The sequence below is a fragment of the Somniosus microcephalus genome, chromosome 1 (genome assembly GCF_052327205.1).
Source record: "Somniosus microcephalus isolate GS21.2 chromosome 1, FLI_Smic_1.0, whole genome shotgun sequence".
Classification (NCBI taxonomy): Eukaryota; Metazoa; Chordata; class Chondrichthyes; order Squaliformes; family Somniosidae; genus Somniosus; species Somniosus microcephalus.
The window spans coordinates 339,973,699-339,993,933 of record NC_140987.1 but is presented as its reverse complement, the minus strand read 5'-3'; the positions used below and the strand labels follow the sequence as shown (position 1 = coordinate 339,993,933).

General features: G+C 47.2%; 1 protein-coding gene across 3 annotated transcripts in view; it reads left to right on the top strand.

The window, feature by feature from the left end:
- The window catches only part of LOC147124938 (plastin-3-like), a 135,634-nt gene that overhangs the window by 54,333 nt on the left and 61,066 nt on the right, over positions 1-20,235 (top strand). For all 3 annotated transcript variants that reach the window (XM_085994915.1, XM_085994923.1, XM_085994934.1), the window contains exon 3: positions 1,025-1,188. In XM_085994915.1, coding sequence (XP_085851041.1) covers positions 1,025-1,188 — 164 coding nt within the window. The remainder of the gene's footprint in view (positions 1-1,024; positions 1,189-20,235) is intronic.

Here is a 20,235-nt window from a genome sequence, read left to right as displayed (position 1 = left end):
AACCAATATACTAATTAATTTATAAATAAAATTAGCACCTTAGTTCAGTTAAATTTGTACTTTTTTCCCTCCCCTCCCAATGCATAATAGTGGGTAGTAGTTTCCTCAAAATTGACCACACATTCTGACCTCTCAACTTTCTGTAAGGGAGTCTGGGGTTCAGCTCTGTCAATTATGTCACTAGTTGAACCTCCAAGGCCAAATAAAGTAGTTATTAATTGTTACTAATGTAACTTAAAAGGATGGCAGGTTTCCTTAGTGGCTATTTTTAAGGAGTACTCTGGGTCTCTGACACATGGTTTTTCTGTACTTGATTTATAGTTTGTACTTCAACTGCACTTTATGAACCAGCTCCAATTTTTTTTGTATCTCACAAGGTGATTAATGCAGAGGTGCCAATCATTGCCCATCAACTTCAGCTGAACCCTGTTTAAAGTTCTCGTGAAGTTTGACGAAATGGAGCAAAAATTGTTTTTGGCAGTTAAAAGTGATGCGTAGACAGTTAAAGTGGTGTGTATAGACATCATGTATGTGTTGTGTATCTCGCATCACGTAGCGCAGTGAGATGTACTTTTCCCTTTTGATACAAAACTTATTGCCGATAAACAATGCTTGTATATGTAAACTTAAAACACTTTAATATGATTTTTTTTAACCTTAAGTTGCAGGCAGAGAGATGGAATTTGTTAGATACATTGAAAGACTGAAACTGAGCAGATTTAGGGAGAGAAATTCATTATGGCCCTGTTTGGGGTGGTAACTTTTGAAAGCAGGGAAATTTAGCGCCAGTCACGATCTTCAAAGTTTTACCGCCGCCGCAAACCTCTCACCGAAGTTTGCAGGAGTCGTTCATCTCTCCACGCCTAGGCAGTAAGTAGTTAGTGCCCCATTATCGCTCCCCCTGGGGTGCTTACGGGAGGTGCTAACCCACCGAAATTCTCCCCCTTAGTCTTTTCCAAATTGGCACCCATTAATTGTCATTGCTCTGATCTTTTGATTAAAAATATTTTGTTTATCTCGCTAGATCTCAACAGCAATGGCTACATTAATGACTCCGAACTCCACGATCTTTTCCGTGAAGCCAATGTTTCACTGCCTGGCTACAAAATAAGAGAAATCGTCGAGAACCTCATGATTGAAGGGGACAAAGACAAAGATTGCAGGATCAGCTTTAGCGAGTTTGTTTCCGTAAGTGTCCTCCTGCTGTGAGCTCATTCTACGTAGGAAGCTGTCATAACCCAGCTGAACTTGGCATCACTGTTGGTTCCCATCCTCCTGACGCACTGTGTCCTCCATATTAGATGGAAATAAATTCAGCAGTGATTGCTCTCTGAGCACCTATAAAACAAGTCGAGAGCTAAGATTCCATACATCGTAACATGGCAGCTATTAATTGTCATTGCTCTGATCTTTTGGGAAGCTTGGCTTGTGCTTGGCTAGAGCAATGTGATTTATCAAGTTCGCTGAGAGTCCTGGAGTGAAAGTATGGTATGTCTATTGGCAATATGATTTATTTAATCAGCACCATCTCCTATAAATTTGCCAGCAAACTAGATAAAGAGACAATTTCAGACTCCTTTTCATTGTACGTAATTTTTTTCATGAACCCAGCAACAAAATGTGAACTTTATAGGAATTGATGTTACCGTTAGCCGAAAATGAATGTGATAAGTTTGAAAGTTTGTGGCATATTCAACTGTCCATGCAAATTATTTAAAATATTTTTTTAAATGTGCATATGAAGGCCAGTTGCAATGAAAGAATATTGTTGAACAAAAGACATTCTTATTTTATCTATCTTTGCTTTTTCAGCAGGTTTTATACTTGTACGTGATATTTCACATTTTCTTTTGCACTGTTATTTTTTCAGCCTTGTTTGTTTTGATTTTCTTAGCTGTGTAGTAAGTCTCATTTTCTTCTTTCTCAGCACAATTGCATGTTTGTGGTTTATGATTGCTCCATTTTAAGCAGTACTTGCGTGTTTTAGATCCAGCTCCAACATGTTAATGGAATGCTTGGATTGTGCTCGGTGCACAGAGCAATGTAATTTATCAAATGTTTTATGCCGGTGATGGTGGGGTGAGGAATTTTCCTTTTCTCTTCTTGCTCCACCTCACTAAGAATTAGTAACCTTTTATTTCTGTTGTCTTATTCAAGGATAGCTAAAGGCTACTGTATTTCAGTCAAACTAGCAAGTTGGCCACAGTCATTTATTGACTAATCAGATGGAAGAGAGGCTTCAGAAACTCAGTCTGAAGCACCACCTCCTGGCTAGTGCCTGCAACTACACTGTTACAGGCAACTGTTTACATAACCCAGGATTTCCACTCTAAGGCCGAGAAATTGGTTCGGGTCCGAATTCTGGCATGAACCTGGCAATGACCGCAACGGGGAAACTGATACACAAGAGGACCACACGGAATTGGTACTCTTGTGTCATCAGAACGTGACTGCTGTGCTGGGGGTGCTCATCACCTCCCCAGAGGCAGTGCACCAACTGCAAAGAGGAGGAAAGTCGGCTGACCGGGGATGTTGGCACCGGGCCTACGGTAACTATGGGGGGTGGGGGGGGGGGGGGGCTGGGGTGGAGGGAGAGAGGTGCGGACAAGATCGGGAGAAGAGGGTGCCCTCATCAATGCGGCATAGTGGACCCTTGCACTACCCATTTTTCACCCAAAAAACAGGTGCTGTGCAATCCAATTTCTAGGCCTAAATGTTTACATAGGAAGTTTCAGTGCTAAATGTAACCCAAAAGCATGACCAAAAACAGTGACAAAATAAAGTTGGATAGAAAAAGATTTTTAATAATATATATTGAGGTGCTGTAGATGCTTAAAGGTGTATGAAATTACTCATAATGTTACTAGGATCTCTGTTGAGAAAGTTTAATTTGTTTACCCACATACCAACAATCATGGCATTTTTAAGGCCATTGGTTCAGTGGAAAGCACTTTGGGCCATTTGAGACACGAGGCTCTTTTATAAAGGCAAATCTGCCTGCCTTCTTAGCGGGTGATCATAATGGCCAAGCAGTGCAATATATTCTTGATACGCTTATCAATTACTCCATAAAAGGCGATGAATTAGGAAAGTAATGAAAAGGTTTTTATTAACTAAAGAACAGAGCATGCCTCTCGTGGACGACTGGTTCCAAGAAGGAAGTGGGTTGCCGGGCAGCCACCTTTATACCAGGTCATGTAGGCGGAGCCAGCTGAGGCATGCATTGGTACACGGTGAGTAGCAAGAGGTAACAATGTGCAATAACGATAACAGTAGTGAACAACAATGAAAACAATAACAGTGGTTTACCACATTCACCCCTTGTTTAAAATTGAGTCCGGCGGGGTGAAGTGTACTAAAAGTTCGTGTAGGTAAGTCTATCAGGAGGCCTTGTATGCCGTCCTGATCGTCGTAGCAGCGGCGGCGGTGCTGCAGTATCCAACGTCGAGTCTGGTGTCTGAGTGGTCGACGAAGGGTCCTGGGGCTCTGGCATGCCGTCTACAGGGGTTGGGTTGGGAGAAGTGGTGGATAATAACGGTGGTGATTCAGGGGCGCCCGAGGGTGCGAGATCTCGTATGGAGACCGTGTCCTCCCACCCGTCTGGGTATGCCACGTAGGCATACTGGGGGTTGGCGTGTAGGAGGTTCACCCTCTCGACCAGGGGGTCCATTTTATGGGTCCTCGTGTGCCTCCGCAGTAGGACGGGCCCAGGAGAAGTCAGCCATGTCGGTAGCGAGGTTCCCGATGTGGACTTCCTGGGGAAAACGAACATTTGCTCATGAGGGGTGGCATTCGTGGCAGTACAAAGCAGTGACCGGATGGAGTGGAGCGCCGCAGGGAGGGCCTCCTGCCAGCGAGAGGTCGGAAGGCCCTTAGATTTTAAGGCTAAGAGGACGGCCTTCCAAACCGTCGCGTTCTCTCTTTCCACCTGGCCGTTCCCCCGGGGGTTGTAGCTGGTGGTCCTGCTCGTAGCAATACCTCTCGCGAGCAGGTACTGACGAAGTTCGTCGCTCATGAAAGATGAGCCCCGGTCGCTATGTATATAGCTGGAACCCGAACAAGGCGAAGAGGTCATTCAGACATTTGATGACCGTGGTACTGGTCATGTCTGGGCAAGGGATGGGAAACGGGAGTACTCATCAACAATGTTGAGGAAGTACACGTTGCGGTCAGAGGAAGGGAGGGGCCCCTTAAAGTCGCTGCTCAAGCGCTCGAAGGGGCGAGTGGCCTTGATCAGGCTTGCTCTGTCTGGCCTATAAAAATGCGGTTTGCATTCGGCACAGATTTGGCAGTTCCTGGTCATAGTTCTGACCTCCTCGATGGAGTAGGGCAGGTTGCGGGACTTAATGAAGTGGCAGAATCTGGTGACCCCGGGGTGGCAGAGGTCATTGTGGAGGGTCCGCAGTCTATCAACTTGCGCGTTGGCGCATGTACCTCGTGATAGAGCATCTGGGGGCTCATTGAGTTTCCCGGGCCGGTACAAGATATCGTAATTGTAGGTGGAAAGTTCAATTCTCCACCTCAAGATCTTGTCGTTCTTGATTTTGCCCCTCTGCTTATTATTGAACACAAAAGCAACTGAACGCTGGTCAGTGAGAAGGGTAAATCGTTTTCCGGCCAGGTAATGCCTCCAGTGTCGCACCGCTTCCACAATAGCCTGGGCCTCCTTTTCGACAGAGGAGTGTCGAATCTCGGGGCCCTGGAGGGTCCTTGAGAAAAAGGCCACGGGTCTCCCCGCCTGGTTAAGGGTTGCAGCTAGGGCGAAGTCGGATGCATCGCTCTCCACTTGGAAAGGGATGGACTCATCCACTGCGTGCATTGTGGCCTTCGCAATATCACTCTTGATAAGAGTGAAGGCAGCACCCGCCTCTGATGTCAGGGGGAAGGAGGTGGACTTGATGAGGGGTCTGGCTTTGTCCGCATAGTTGGGCACCCACTGAGCCTAGTAAGAGAAAAACCCCAGGCATCTCTTCAGTGCTTTTAGGCAGTGGGGGAGGGGGAGCTCCATAAGGGGGCGCATTCTGTCGGGGTCGGGCACGATGACTCCGTTCTCCACTACGCAGCCGAGGATGGCAAGGTGCGTGGCGTGAAACATACATTTCTCTTTATTGTATGTTAGATTCAGCCGCTGGGCCGTACGGAGGAATTTCGCTAGATTAACGTCATGGTCCTGCTGGTCGTGGCCGCAGATGGTGACGTTATCCAGATAGGGAAAGGTGGCCTGCAGCGCGTTTTGATCAACCATCCGGTCCATCTCCCTTTGGAAGACCGAAACCCCGTTGGCGACGCCGAAGGGGACCCTAAGGAAGTGGTAGAGGCGGCCGTTTGCCTCGAAGGCAGTATACTGGCGGTCCTCATGGCGGATAGGGAGTTGGTGGTATGCTGACTTAAGGTCAATGGTGGAGAATACCCTGTATTGCGCAATCTGATTGACCATATCAGATATGTGGGGAAGGGGGTATGCGTCCAGCTGGGTGTACCGGTTTATGGTTTGGCTGTAGTCGATGACCAGGCGGCGTTTATCGGCGGTCTTAACGACTACAACCTGGGCTCGCCATGGGCTGGTGCTCCCTTCGATAATGCCCTCCTTCAGGAGTCGCTCCACCTCGGCGCTAATAAAAGCTCTGTCCCCGGCGCTGTACCGCCTGCTCTTGGTAGCGATGGGTTTACAGTCGCAGGTGAGGTTAGCGAACAAGGGGCGGGGGGGGGGGGACTTTGAGTGTGGAAAGGCTGAAAGTGGTGCGTGGCGGGCGATTTAAAAGCTGTTGGTTGCAGACTGTGAGTGGGGGAAGGGGTCCACCGTATGCCAATGTGACACTTTTGAGGTGGCACTGAAAATCCAACCCTAGCAGGACGGCAGCGCAAAGACGGGGCAGGACAAGAAGTTTAAAATTTTTATATTCAGTGCCCCTAACCGAAAGGGTCACCACACAGTAGCCGCCGACGTCCGTTGAATGGGACTTGGACGCCATAGAAATCCGTTGGCAGGACCGTGAGGGAGTGGCTACGCACCGTGTCGGGGTGAATAAAACTCTCCGTGCTCCCGCTGTCAAACAGGCAAGTAGTGGCGCGGCCGTTTACCGTAATGTCCATCATGGACCTGGACAGATGATGAGGGAGGGCTTGATCCAGCGTAACGGAGGCCAGTGTATGGCTGAGTGAGCTGATATGGTCGTCCGACGAGATTGTGGTCGAGTCCGGAGACAAATTGGCGGTTGAGTGCGGCGGGCAAAATGGCGGCCATGATTCCGATCCCCACGCGGCCGGAGGTGCACAAAATGGCGGAGAAGATGGCTGCCCCCACGGTTCACACGCGGCGCTGCTGGCGTTCGCGGGTTTCCCTCTGCAGGTGTTGGCGTAATGGCCTTTCTTCCCGCAGCCAGAGCAGGTAGTGGTCTTCGCCGGGCAGCGCGCTCTGGGGTGTTTTAACTGGCCACAGAAATAGCATTTTTGGGCCTGGTTACGGGACATCGTTGCAGTAGTTGGTACCGGGGGCGGCGGTCCCGGTTGCTTTCGGGACATCGCTGCAGTAGTTGGTACCGGGGGCGGCGGTCCTATGTCCCAAGGTCGCGATGACCATGGCACGGCCCCGTTAACGTGCGTATGCTTCGAGGTTTCGGTGGGCCGCATCTAGTGAGAGCGCGAGGGCTACGGCCGTCTTCAGGTCGAGCTCCTTGCTTTCGAGCAGTCTCTGCCGGGAGTAGTCGGACTGGAGGCCCTTAATGAAGGCATCACCGGTAAGTCCCTCTGCGTGCGCCGCAGCCGTTACCGCCTTACAGTCGCAGTCCCTGCAGAGCGTCTGTAACGCCCGTAAAAATGCCTCTACCGATTCCCCCGGTTGCTGCTTGCGGGATCCCAGGAGGTGTCTGGCGTAAATCGTATTCACTGGGGGCGTGTATTGCCGTTTTAGCAGGTCGAGAGCCGCCTTGTACGTAGTAGCGTCCCGGATGAGTGTATATACTTGAGGGCTCACCTGGGCGGTCAGGACTTTTAATTTGTTCTCCTCCGATGTCACGGCGGAGGCTTCTAGGAAGGATTCAAAGCCGCTCAGCCAGTGTTCGAAATTGGTAGATGAACCCGCCGCTTGGGGGTTGAGGTCCAGGCATGCTGGTCTGAGGGCTCGCAGCAACGCCTGCTGTTGTTGCTGCTCAGTTCCGGACATTTTACTTTTAGTTAATAAAATTGATACGCTTATCAATTACTCCATAAAAGGCGATGAATTAGGAAAGTAATGAAAAGGTTTTTATTAACTAAAGAACAGAGCATGCCTCTCGTGGACGACTGGTTCCAAGAAGGAAGTGGGTTGCCGGGCAGCCACCTTTATACCAGGTCATGTAGGCGGAGCCAGCTGAGGCATGCATTGGTACACGGTGAGTAGCAAGAGGTAACAATGTGCAATAACGATAACAGTAGTGAACAACAATGAAAACAATAACAGTGGTTTACCACAATTCTTAATTCAGTTTTTAAAGAAAATCTGTTAAGTGGAAATTAATAAAACTCTGCACATTATAACATGGATGCCTCACTTCCTTTTATAATGCAAGAAGTCATCTGAATTGTTCAGTGTTCATTTGACCTTCACATGTAAATTAATAAATCATCCAAGGAGGGATCCATCTCCACTGTGATGTTCCTCAAAAGGTAGTTATACGGCAAAAATGGTGCTTCACCCCCCACGGTTCCAAGATCCGCACTCAGGAATTGTTCTCCAGGACATAGCCCTTGCTTGCCGTCTGCAGACATCATGAGATTTCCAAAGTGTACAGCCCATGGCAAGCTGAGCAGCAAGGTCCAGTTTAATTTATTGCAAGGGAATCATTCAGATCAATTAGATACTTTGGTTCAGTGCTCAACAGACAGAAACCTTGTGTTCCAGTTCATTGAAAAAGCACTCCCATGTTTGAGAGAAAATTGAACACTAGTTGGTGCTGATTTTAGAGTCAGTCTAAAGCAAGTTGGATACTGTTCTGTCTTCACCTATAAGGCTAGAGGAGGCTTTTGAAATCTTAAGATTTCCACAGTTCCTTGCTTTGTGCCTGTACTCCATCCTGGGCCTTGCAGACTTGGCCCTTTAATCTAGTGTCCTAGGCATCGTTTCTATTTTGTTTGTGAAGATAACTCGCTCCAGGTTCAGAGGCAATGTGTATTTGCAACACCAAAGTTCTGATTGGTCCCCTTAGAGGGCAAGCCACACCCATCAGTTTGTCTGGAATGTATAATTTGATCCTGCCTGCCTGAGTAATCAAGATCGTTGCAATGTGTAATTTTATCCATTCATTGTGACAGCCAGGCGCCAGACAGAATTCACGGTGCTAACATTACTGGTTTCAGAGAACAAACGGGGCTCACCCTCCCAAGTTAGGACCTTCCCACCCCCCTTGGATCCCCTCGCCTCTCCCCCTCCGGTCCCTTCGCCTCTCTATTTCCCCCCCCCCCCTTCAATCCCTCTGCTCACCACCCCCCCCCCCCCCCCCAATCTGATCCCCTGACCACTGCACGGAGTCGAGGAAAGCCTGCTAGTGCAGGCCGCAGCCTCCACTCTATTTGAGACTGTGCATACGGGCGCGCATGCGCAGAAAAAAGCGGTGCAAATAATCACTCCAATGTTCTGATAAAAAGAAAAGAAAGACTTGTATTTGTATAGCGCCCTTCACAACCACTGGACGTCCCAAAGCACTTTACAGTTAATGAAGTACTTTTTGAAGTGTAGTCACTGTTGTAATGTAGGAAACGTGGCAGTCAATCTGCGCACAGCAAGCTCCCACAAACACCAATGTGATAATGACCAGATAATCTGTTTTGGTGATGTTGATTGAGGGATAAATATTGGCCAGGACACCAGAGATAACTCCCCCGCTGTTCTTCGAAATAGTGCTGTGGGATCGTTTACGTCCACCTGAGAGAGCAGAGGGGGCCTTGGTGTAACGTCTCATCCAAAAGACGACACCTCCAACAGTGCAGAACTCCCTCAGCACTGCACTGGCGTGTCAGCCTAGATTTTTGTGCTCAAGCCTCGAGTGGGACTTTGAATCACATAGTTGTGGGTTCGAGGCGAGGGTGCTACCAACTGAGCCACTGGCTGACAGTTTATGATATAGTATGCAAATCACCTATCCAAGAGAGGTCACATGGCATCTGTTGCAGCCTGTCACCCAGACTTGCAGAAAAGTTCAGTTGAACATCAGAGTTACTGTGGTAGCTGAAAGATGCCTGAGAAAATTCACCAAAGAATCAACATCAGAGGTCAGCATCACCATTCAAAGCTGCATCAGATTTATTTAAATGCATTATCTCTTGTTTAGCTTAAATGTGCTACATTTTTTTAAAAAAAATTAAATTTCCCTGTGCTGGGTGTGTGAGCTCTGTTTTCAGGTGGGAGATTTTCCTGTGCAATGATGTTGTGTCCCACCAGGAATTTCGAGGTTTAAAAGCTGTTGCAACTGTTGTGCAACTGACTGGCCCTCCCTCAAGCTTTCTAACAGTTCTTTAAACCCAGGAAGCCCCATTAACTGTTTTTCAAGATATTTAAAAAGCTGGATTTCAATCTGAGTTGGATTGTGTCCAGTCATCTGGAGCTTTCATCTGGGTTCGACCAGTTTAGTTCTCAGTTAGTTATTCACTGCATCTTTTGTGCAATATTTTCCACTTACTAGTTAAATCTAAAATGAGGTCTGATGGCACAATGCTCTACCACTTTTTTCAAATACGTAAACAAGAGGCTCAGGATAGGCCCTGTAACTAAAGCAATGTACAGGTAGGAATTCTGTCCTTGGCTTGCTATTAGAAACTTGCCTCAATATCAGGGCCCGTGAAGATGCTCTTAAAACCGTAAGAAGCTAAGATTCACTTATGAAAGTCATTTAAAATACAGAAGTTGTAGTATCTACTGTAAAGAGGGGCAGAAAAGTCCCCAAAACATACTGTAACAGTGAACATCAAGGTGCTAGCACACAATTTTCCATCTCCCTGCAAATTATATTGTTTCTAAATACAGTTTAACAATCATGCAGCACAAAAGCATTTATCATTCATTCCCCACATGTCCTGGGTCATGTGCCAACATCAATAACTTACAAATAGAGGAAATTCGGCTATTTCCTTTTCATACTGACTGGTAGGAAACTGGGTGGCACCGTAAGTTAGCACCATGCCAATTCACATCTTGAAGCCAAGTTTCTTTCCAGTCCATACTGATACAATGATGAGTCTCCTCTGTTGGCTGGAGGGGAAATGAGTTTGAGCAATTTCAAACCCGTTCCTTGTGAGCATGGACTTGTATCAAACTGTCTACAATTTGGCACGAATTTGGCAAAAGAGACACAAGGGTGTTTGGTGTGTTAAATGGAAACCTGCGCATTGGTGCAGTAAAGCATTCTCCACAGATGCTGCCTGACCTGAGTATTTCCAGCATTTTCTGTTTTTATTGCAGTAAAGCATGAGGTTGGGTTAAAGTGCATTATTGGAACAAAGTAGCAGGACTGAACCTTCATCTGACTGTATAATTGCAAAATACTGTGGATGCTGGAAATCTGAAATAACAACAGAAAATGCTGGAAATACTCAGCAGGCCAGGCAGCATCCGTGGAGAGAGAAACAGAGTTAACGTTTCAGGTCTGGAACCCTTCATCAGAACTGGAAAAAGCTGGAGATGTAACAGATATTAAGCAGGTGCAGAGACAGGGAGGGGGGGTTTAGGAGGGGAGGAAGAAATAGAAAGAATATCCTGTACTTTTGTAAGAGGCAGGAAAGATAAAATGTTGCAAATGGGAATGGCAAAAATCATACTGCATGAAAAATGGGGGCAGGGATAATTATCTGAAATTGTTGAACTCAATGTTGAGTCCGGCAGGCTGCAAAGTGCCCAATCGAAAGATGAGGTGCTGTTCCTCGAGCTTACGTTGAGCTTCATTGGAACAATGCAATAGCCCGAGGACAGAGATCAGAGTGGGAGTGAAGCGGTGAATTAAAGTGACAGGCGACCGGAAGCTCAGGGTCACCCGTACGGACTGAACGGAGGTGTTCCGCAAAGCGGTCGCCCAATCTGCGTTTGGTCTCCCCAATGTAGAGGAGACCGCATCGTGAGCAGCGAATACAGTATTAAATTGCAAGAAGTACAAGTAAATCGCTGTTTCACCTGGAAGGGGTGTTTGGGGCCCTGGACAGTGGGAAGGGAGGAGGTAAAAGGGCATGTGTTGCATCTCCTGCGCTTGCACGGGAAGGTGCCAGGTGAAGGAGCAGGGCTGTTGGGGGTGATTGAGGAGTGGACCAGGGTGTCGCGGAGGGAGAGGTCCCTACGGAATGCTGAAAGGGGAGGTGAGGGGAAGATGTGTTTGGTGGTGGGATCACGTTGGAGGTGGCGGAAATGGCGGAGGATGATCAGTTGAATGTGGTGGCTGGTGGGGTGAAAGGTGAGGACAAGGGGAACCCTATCGTGGTTCTGGGAGGGAGGGGCAGGGGTGAGAGCAGAAGTGCGGGAAATAGAACGGACACGGTCAAGGGCCGTGTCAACCATGGTAGAGGGGAATCCTCGCTTGAGGAAAAAGGAAGACATGTCAGAAGCACTAGTATGGAAGGTGGCATCGTCAGAACAGACACCGGTGGAGACGGAGAAACTGGGAGAATGGAATAGTGTCCTTACAGGAAGCGGGGTGGGAGGAAGTGTAGTCCAGGTAGCGCTGGGAGTCGGTGGGCTGGTAATGGATGTTTGTTGAAAGCCAATCGCCAGAAATGGAGACGGAGAAGTCAAGGAAGGGAAGGGAAGAGTTGGAGATGGACCATGTGAAGGTGAGGGCAGGGTGGAAATTGGAAGTAAAGTGAATGAACTTGTCTAGTTCAGGGCGAGAGCAGGAAACGGCACCAATACAGTCATCGATGTACCGGAAAAAGAGGTGAGGGAGGGGACCTGAGTAGGACTGGAACAAAGAATGTTCCACATGTCCCATGAACAGGCAGGCATAGCTAGGGCCCATGCGGGTTCCCATAGCAACACCTTTAATTTGGAGGAAGTGAGTGGAGTCAAAGGAGAAGTTGTTCAATGTGAGAACAAGTTCAGCCAGGCGGAGGAGGGTGGTGGTGGATGGGGACTGGTTGGGCCTCTGTTCAAGGAAGAAACAGAGCGCCCGAAGGCCATCCTGGTGGGGGATGGAGGTGTAGAGGGATTGGATTGAAGCGATTTACTTGTACTTCTTGCAATTTAATATACTGTATTCGCTGCTCACGATGCGGTCTCCTCTACATTGGGGAGACCAAACGCAGATTGGGCGACCGCTTTGTGGAACACCTCCGTTCAGTCCGTACGGGTGACCCTGAGCTTCCGGTCGCCTGTCACTTTAATTCACCGCTTCACTCCCACTCTGATCTCTGTCCTCGGGCTATTGCATTGTTCCAATGAAGCTCAACGTAAGCTCGAGGAACAGTACCTCATCTTTCGATTGGGCACTTTGCAGCCTGCCGGACTCAACATTGAGTTCAACAATTTCAGATAATTATCCCTGCCCCCATTTTTCATGCAGTATGATTTTTGCCATTCCCATTTGCAACATTTTATCTTTCCTGCCTCTTACAAAAGTACAGGATGTTCTTTCTATTTCTTCCCCCCCCCCCCCCCTCCTAACCGCCGCCCCCCCCCCCCCCCCCCCCCCCGTCGCTGCACCTGCTTAATATCTGTTACGTCTCCAGCTTTTTCCAGTTCTGATGAAGGGTCCCAGACCTGAAACGTTAACTCTGTTTCTCTCTCCACGGATGCTGCCTGGCCTGCTGAGTATTTCCAGCATTTTCTGTTGTTATTTCTTCATCTGACTGTACTTTGCATTGACACTGAGTGGTCAAAGTGGGAAGGGTGTTCCATCTCCCATCACAATGATGAAATCCTTTACTTTGAGCACTATTTGGAAAGCAATATTCTCTCATGCTCCCTCACACATGGCTTTCCCTTCCTATGGCATGTGTAGCTCCAGGCTGGCAGTCCTCAATCTTGCTCACCGGCAAATGTCATTGTGTTTGCACTACTCCAATCAGCTTGTTGAGCAAACTTAGACGCCTATAAATCTATATTCCAGCAAAATTTCAGGCACTCACTAGCAGTATTTTCCCTTTCCCTCTGTCTTTACTGAAAATCGGATGAAAATCAAGTAACCGCTAAAGAAAATATGCTCAGAAGTATGAAGAAATCTGATTGTCCAGAAAAGCTGAGATGGTAATTCCTTGTGTTAATTCCGAGGGTCTCCATTGCCTTTTTATCTAGTAAGGTAATAAATAGAAAATTTTATCACAGACTTAATCAGAGCGGACTCGTTCACCGAGGTTGGCTTTGGATAAGTACAAACACAAGACCACAAAATACAAACAATCTCATTCTCTACCCAAGCTGAGGCTCCTTGTGTCAGTAGTCAGCTAGCAAATCTGTGTAAATTAGAGCTGAATAATTCCATTTAGTGCTTAGTTCAGGGGTGAGTTACATTCTAGCTTTGAGCTGAAAAAAAATTGAACTCCATCTGCCATTTTTGTCCACTTTAATCTATCAAAGTCTGTTTCCAACTTTCTGCTCCCATTTACACTACTGTGCCCCTAACCTAATGTTGTCAGCAAACTTGGATATATGGCTCTCTATTCCTTCATCTAAGTCATTGTAAATGTAGTTAAAAGCGGAGGCCTCAGTTCAGATCCCTGGGGGACACCACGAGTCGCATCCAGCCAATTGGAGTTTTTTTTTTATTCATTGATAAGATGTGGGCGTCGCTGGCTAGGCCTGCATTTAGTGCCCATCCCTAATTGCCCTTGAGAACATAACATAAGAAATAGGAGCAGGAGCAGGCCAATCGGCCCCTCGAGCCTGCTCCGCCATTCAATACGATCATGGCTGATCTGATCCTAACTGCCAATCCACTATCACAGAACCATCTCCTGCACCTAACAGAATTAGACACACGAAATAGGAGCAGGATCAGGCTACACGGCCCCTGGGCCCGCTCCGCTACCCACAGGGCCATGACCGATCCGAACCTAGACTCATGTCCAAATTCCTGCCCGCTCCCCATAACCCTTAATTCCCTTTACTTCTAGGAAACTGTCTATTTCTGTTTTAAATTTATGTAATGATGTAGCTTCTACAGCTTTTTGGGGCAGCATATTCCATGGACCTACCACCCTCTGAGTGAAGTAGTTCCTCCTCATCTCAGTTTTGAAAGAGCAGCCCCTTATTCTAAGACTATGCCCCCTAGTTCTAGTTTCACCCATCATCTGGAACATCTTCCCTGCATCCACCCGATCCAACCCCTTCACAATCTTATGTTTCAATAAGATCGCCTCTCATTCTTCTGAACTCCAATGAGTAGAGTCCCAATCTACTCAACCTCTCCTCATATGTCCATCCCCTCATCCCCGGGATTAACCGAGTGAACCTTCTTTGTACTGACTCGAGAGCAAGTATGTCCTTTCTTAAGTATGGACACCAAAACTGTACGCAGTATTGCAGGTGCGGTCTCACCAATACCTTGTACAACTGAAGCAATACCTCCCTATTTTTATATTCTATCCCCCTAGCAATGAAAGCCAACATTCCATTGGCCGCCTTAATCACTTGCTGCACCTGCATACTAACCTTTTGAGTTTCGTGCACCAGGACCCCCAGATCCCTTTGTACTTCAGTACTTTACAGTTTCTTGCCATTAAGATAATAACTTGCTCTACGATTTTTCCTGCCAAAGTGCATAACCTCACACTTTCCAGTATTGTATTCCATCTGCCAAATCTCTGCCCACTTACTTAGCCTGTCTGTCACCTTGAAGGTTTTTTATGTCCTCCTCACTCACTACTTTCCCCCCCCATCTTAGTATCATCTGCAAACTTTGATACGTTACACTCGGTCCCCTCCTCCAAATCGTTAATATAGATTGTAAAGAGTTGGGGACCCAGCACTGACCCCTGCGGAACACCACTAGTTACTGATTGCCAGTCTGAGAATGAACCATTTATCCCAACTCTCTGCCTTCTGTTAGATAGCCAATCCTCTATCCATGCCAGAATATTACCCCCAATCCTGTGATTTTTTTTATCTTAAGCAATAATCTTTTGTGTGGCACCTTGTCAAATGCCTTTTTGGAAGTCTAAATACACTACGTCCACTGGTTCCCCTTTATCTACCCTATATGTTACTTCCTCAAAGAACTCCAGCAAATTTGTCAAACATGACTTCCCCTTCATAAAACCATGCTGACTTTGTCCTATTAAATTATGATTATCCAAATGTCCTGTTACTGTCTCCTTAATAATGGACTCCAAAATTTTACCTACCACAGATGTTAGGCTAACCGGTCTATAGTTTCCAGCCTTCTGTCTACTGCCCTTTTTAAATAAGGGTGTTACATTAGTAGTTTTCCAGTTTGCCGGGACCATTGCCGAGTCCAGGGAGTTTTGGAAAATTATTACCAATGCATCCACAATCCCTACCGCCACTTCCCTCAAGACCCTAGGATGTAAGCCATCAGGTCCAGGTGATTTATCCGCCTTGAGTCCCATTATTTTACCGAGTACCACTTCCTTAGTGATTTTGATCGTGTTGAGCTCCTCCCCCCCCCCTTTAGCCCCCTGTTTGTCCAGTGTTGGGATATTCTTAGTGTCTTCTACTGTAAAGACTGATGTAAAATATTCATTCAGTGTTTTTGCCATCTCCATATTTCCCACCATTAATTTCCCGGTCTCATCCTCTAAGGGACCAACATTTACTTTAGCCACCCTTTTTCTTTTTATATAACTATAAAAACTCTTACTATCTGTTTTTATATTTTTTGCTAATTTACTTTCATAATCAATCTTTTTGTTATTTTTTGCTGTCTTTTAAAGTTTTCCCAATCTATCCTCCCACTAGATTTGGATACCTTAAATGCCCTTGTTTTTAGTCGCATACTATCCTTAATTTCTTTACTTAGCCACAGATGGCTGTCTTTTCTTTTACACCCTTTTCTTCTCAGTGGAATATATATTTTTTGGAAGTTGTAAAATAACCCCATAAATGTACACCACTGATCATGTATCGTCTTACCCTTTAATCTATTTTCCCAATCCACTCTACTCAATTCCGCTCTCATACCTTCATAGTCTCCTTTTTTCAAGTTTAGCACGCTTGTTTGAGATCCAACCTTCTCACCCTCTAATTGAATATGGAATTCAACCATGTTATGGTCACTCATTCCAAGGGGATCCTTTACTAGGACATTTTTAATTAATCCTGTCTCGTTACACAGGACCAGATCTAAGGTTGCTTGCCCCCTGGTCGGTTCAGTTACATACTGCTCAAGAAACCCATCCCTAATACACTCAATGAACTCATCCTCAAGGCAGCCCTGCCCAATTTGATTTGTCCAATTAATATAATAGTTAAAATCCCCCATAATTATAGATGTTCCCTTATTACAAGCCTCAACTATTTCCTGATTGATACTCCGTCCAACAGAGTTGCCACAGTTCGGAGGCCTATAGACTACGCCCACTAGTGTTTTTTTCCCTTTATTATTCCTTACCTCCACCCAAACTGTTTCATTGTCCTGATCTTTTGACCCAATATAATTTCTCTGTGTTACAGTGATTCCTTCCTTTATTAACATAGCCACCCCACCTCCCCTTCCTTCCTGCCTGTCCTTCCTGATCGTTAAATAACCTGGTATATTTAATTCCCAGGCATTGTCACCCTGCAGCCATGTTTCTGTAATGGCCACAAGATCATACCCATATGTAGTCATTTGTGCCATTAACTCATCTATTTTGTTACGAATGCTACGTGCATTCAGATAGAGAACTTTCAAAGATGTTTTGTGACACTTAGTTCCTGCTTTTGCCCTTTTTATTACTTTACCTTTTACTCCATACCTTCTGCCCCTTCCTGACATGCTCTGGTTTTTAATTTCCCCACTGCTACCTAAGTCTATGACCTTCTCTGTTGTCACTTTTATTATTTGCTCTCTAGGAACCTCCCTCCCACCCACTAGTTAGTTTAAAGTCCTCTCGACAGCCCTAGTTATATGATCCGCCAGGGCTCTAGTCCCAGCACTGGCCAAGTGAAGTCCGTCCCAACGGAACAGCTCCCTCCTGCCCCAGTACTGGTGCCAGTGTCCCAGGAAGCAAAACCCATTTCTCCCACACCAGTCTTTGAGCCACGCATTTAACTCTCTAATTTTATTTGTCCTAGCCAAATTCGCTTGTGGCTCAAGTAATAATCCAGAGATTATTACCCTTGTGGTTCTGCTTTTTAATTTGGCCCCTAGCTGCTCAAACTCCCTCAGCAGAACCTCCCTCCTTGTCCTATCTATGTCGTTGGTACCAACATGGACCACGACAACTGGATCCTCCCCCTCCCACTCCAAGTTTCTCTCCAGTCCAGAGGAGATGTCCTTAACCCTGGCACCGGGCAGGCAACACAGCCTTCGGGACTCTCGCTCTCGGCTGCAGAGAACTCTATCTATCCCCCTAACGATACTATCCCCTACCACTACAACATTTCTCTTAACTCCCCCCACTTGAATGGCTCCACGGTGCTGTGGCCAGGTTGCTCATCCTCCCCGCAGTCCCTGTTCCCATCCTCACAGGGAGTAAGAGCCTCGAACCTGTTGGACAAGTGCAAGGGCTGCGGCTCCTCCAACACTACCTCCTGGATCCCCGTACCTGCCTCACTTCTAGTCACACCATCCTGACCCTGGCCACGGACTACATCTGAATTAATTAATCTAATTGGTGTGACTACCTCCTGATACAGAGTCCAGGTAACTCTCCCCCTCCCTGATGTGTCTCAGTGTTTGAAGCTCGGACTCCAGCTCTTCAACACGGAGCCGGAATTCCTCAAGCAGCCAACACTTACTGCAAATGTGATCACCGTGAGCATCAATGGTGTCCACCAGCTCCCACATATTGCAGCAGCAACACATCGCCTGATCTCCCATCCTATGTAATTAATTACATTTATTAATATTATTCTTAAATACCCTCTGCCTCGATTCTAGATGGTGAATATCACACCTTAGAAACTATAAACCAAGGAGATTTAAGCTTAAAAAGGGAGAAGTACTTACCAAGTGAGTCGCCTTCTTGAACCGCTGCAGTCCATATGGTGTAGGTACACCCACAATGCCGTTAGGAAGGGAGTTCCAGGATTTTGGCCCAGCGACAGTGAAGGAACGGCGATACAGGTCCAAGTCAGGATGGTGTGTGGCTTGGAGGGGAACTTGTAGGTGCTGATGTTCCCATGCGTCTGCTGCCCTCGTCCTTCTAAGTGGTAGAGGTCGCGGGTTTGGAAGGTGCTGTTGAAGGAGCTTTGGCGAGTTGCTGCAGTGCATCTTGTAGATGGTACACACTGCAGCCACAGTGCGCCAGTGGTGGAGGGAGTGAATGTTGAAGGTGGTGGATGGAGTGCCAATCAAGCGGGCTGCTTTATCCTGAATGGTGTCGAGCTTCTTGAGTGTTGTTGGAGCTGCACTCATCCAGGCAAGTGGAGAGTATTCCATCATACTCCTGACTTGTGCCTTGTAGATGGTGGAAAGGCTTTGGGGAGTCAGGAGGTGAGACACTCGCCGCAGAATTCCCAGCCTCTGGCCTGCTCTTGTAGCCACGGTATTTATATGGCTGGTCCAGTTCAGTTTCTGATCAATGGTAACCCCCAGGATGTTGATAGTGGGGGATTCAGTGATGGTAATGCCATTGAATGTCAAGGGGAGATGGTTAGAGTCTCGCTTGTTGGAGATGGTCATTGCCTGGCACTTGTGTGGTGCGAATGTTACTTGCCACTTGTCAGCCCAAGTCTGAATGCTGTCCAGGTCTTGCTGCATTTGGACACGGACTGTGTCAGTATCTGACTAGTCTCGAATGGTGCTGAACAGTGTGCAATCATCAGCGAACATCCCCACTTCTGACCTTATGATGGAGGGAAGGTCATTGATGAAACAGCTGAAGATGGTTGGGCCTAGGACACTGCCCTGAGGAACTCCTGCAGTGATGTCATGTGATTGAGATGAATGACCTCCAACAACCACAGCCAACTTCCTTTGTGCTAGGTATGATTCCAACCAATGGAGAGTTTTCCCCTTGATTCCCATTGACTTCAGTTTTGCTAGGGCTCCTTGATGCCACACTCGATCAAATGCTGCCTTGATGTCAAGGGCAGTCACTCTCACCTCACCTCTTGAGTTCAGCTCTTTTGTCCATGTTTGGACCAAGGCTGTAATGGGGTCAGGAGCTGAGTGGCCCTGGCGGAACCCAAACTGGGCGTCAGTTAGCAGGTTATTGCTGAGTAAGTGCCGCTTGATAGCACTGTCGACGACACCTTCCATCACTTTGCTGATGATTGAGAGTAGACTGATGGGACGGTAATTGGCTGGGTCGGATTTGTCCTGCTTTTTGTAGACAGGACATACTTGGGCAATTTTCCACATTGCCGGGTAGATGCCAGTGTTGTAGCTGTACTGGAACAGCTTGGCTAGGGGCACAGCTAGTTCTGGAGCACAAGTCTTCAGTACTATTGCCGGAATGTTGTCAGGGCCCATAGCCTTTGCAGTATCCAGTGTCTTCAGATAGTTGCAAATGCTTCAGCCTTGTCTTTTGCACTCACGTGCTGGGCTCCACCATCATTGAGGATGGGGAAATTTTTGGAGCCTCCTCCTCCTGTTAACTGTTTAATTGTCCACCACCATTCACGACTAGATGTGGCAGGATTGCAGAGCTTTGATTTGATCCGATGGTTGTGAGATCGCTTAGCTCTGTCTATCGCATGTTGCTTCTGTTGTTTGGCATGCAAGTAGTCCTGTGTTGTAGCCTCACCAGGTTGGCACCTCATTTTTCGCTATGCCTGGTGCTGTTCCCGGCATGCTCTCCTGCACTCTTCGTTAAACCAGGGTTGATCTCCTGGCTTGATGGTAATGGTCGAGTGAGGGATATGCCGGGCCATGAGGTTACAGATTGTGATTGAATACAATTCTGCTGCTGATGGCCGACAGCGCCTCATGGATGCCCAGTTTTGAGTTGCCAGATCTGTTCGAAATCTGTTCCATTTAGCACAGTGGTAGTGCCACACAACACGGTGGCGGGTATCCTCAACATGAAGACGGGACTTCGTCTCCACAAGGACTGTGCGGTGGTCACTTCCACCAATGCTGTCATGGACAGATGCATCTGCAACAGGTAGATTGGTGAGGACGAGATCAAGTAGGTTTTTCCCTCTTGTTGGTTCCCTCACCACCTGTCGCAGACCCA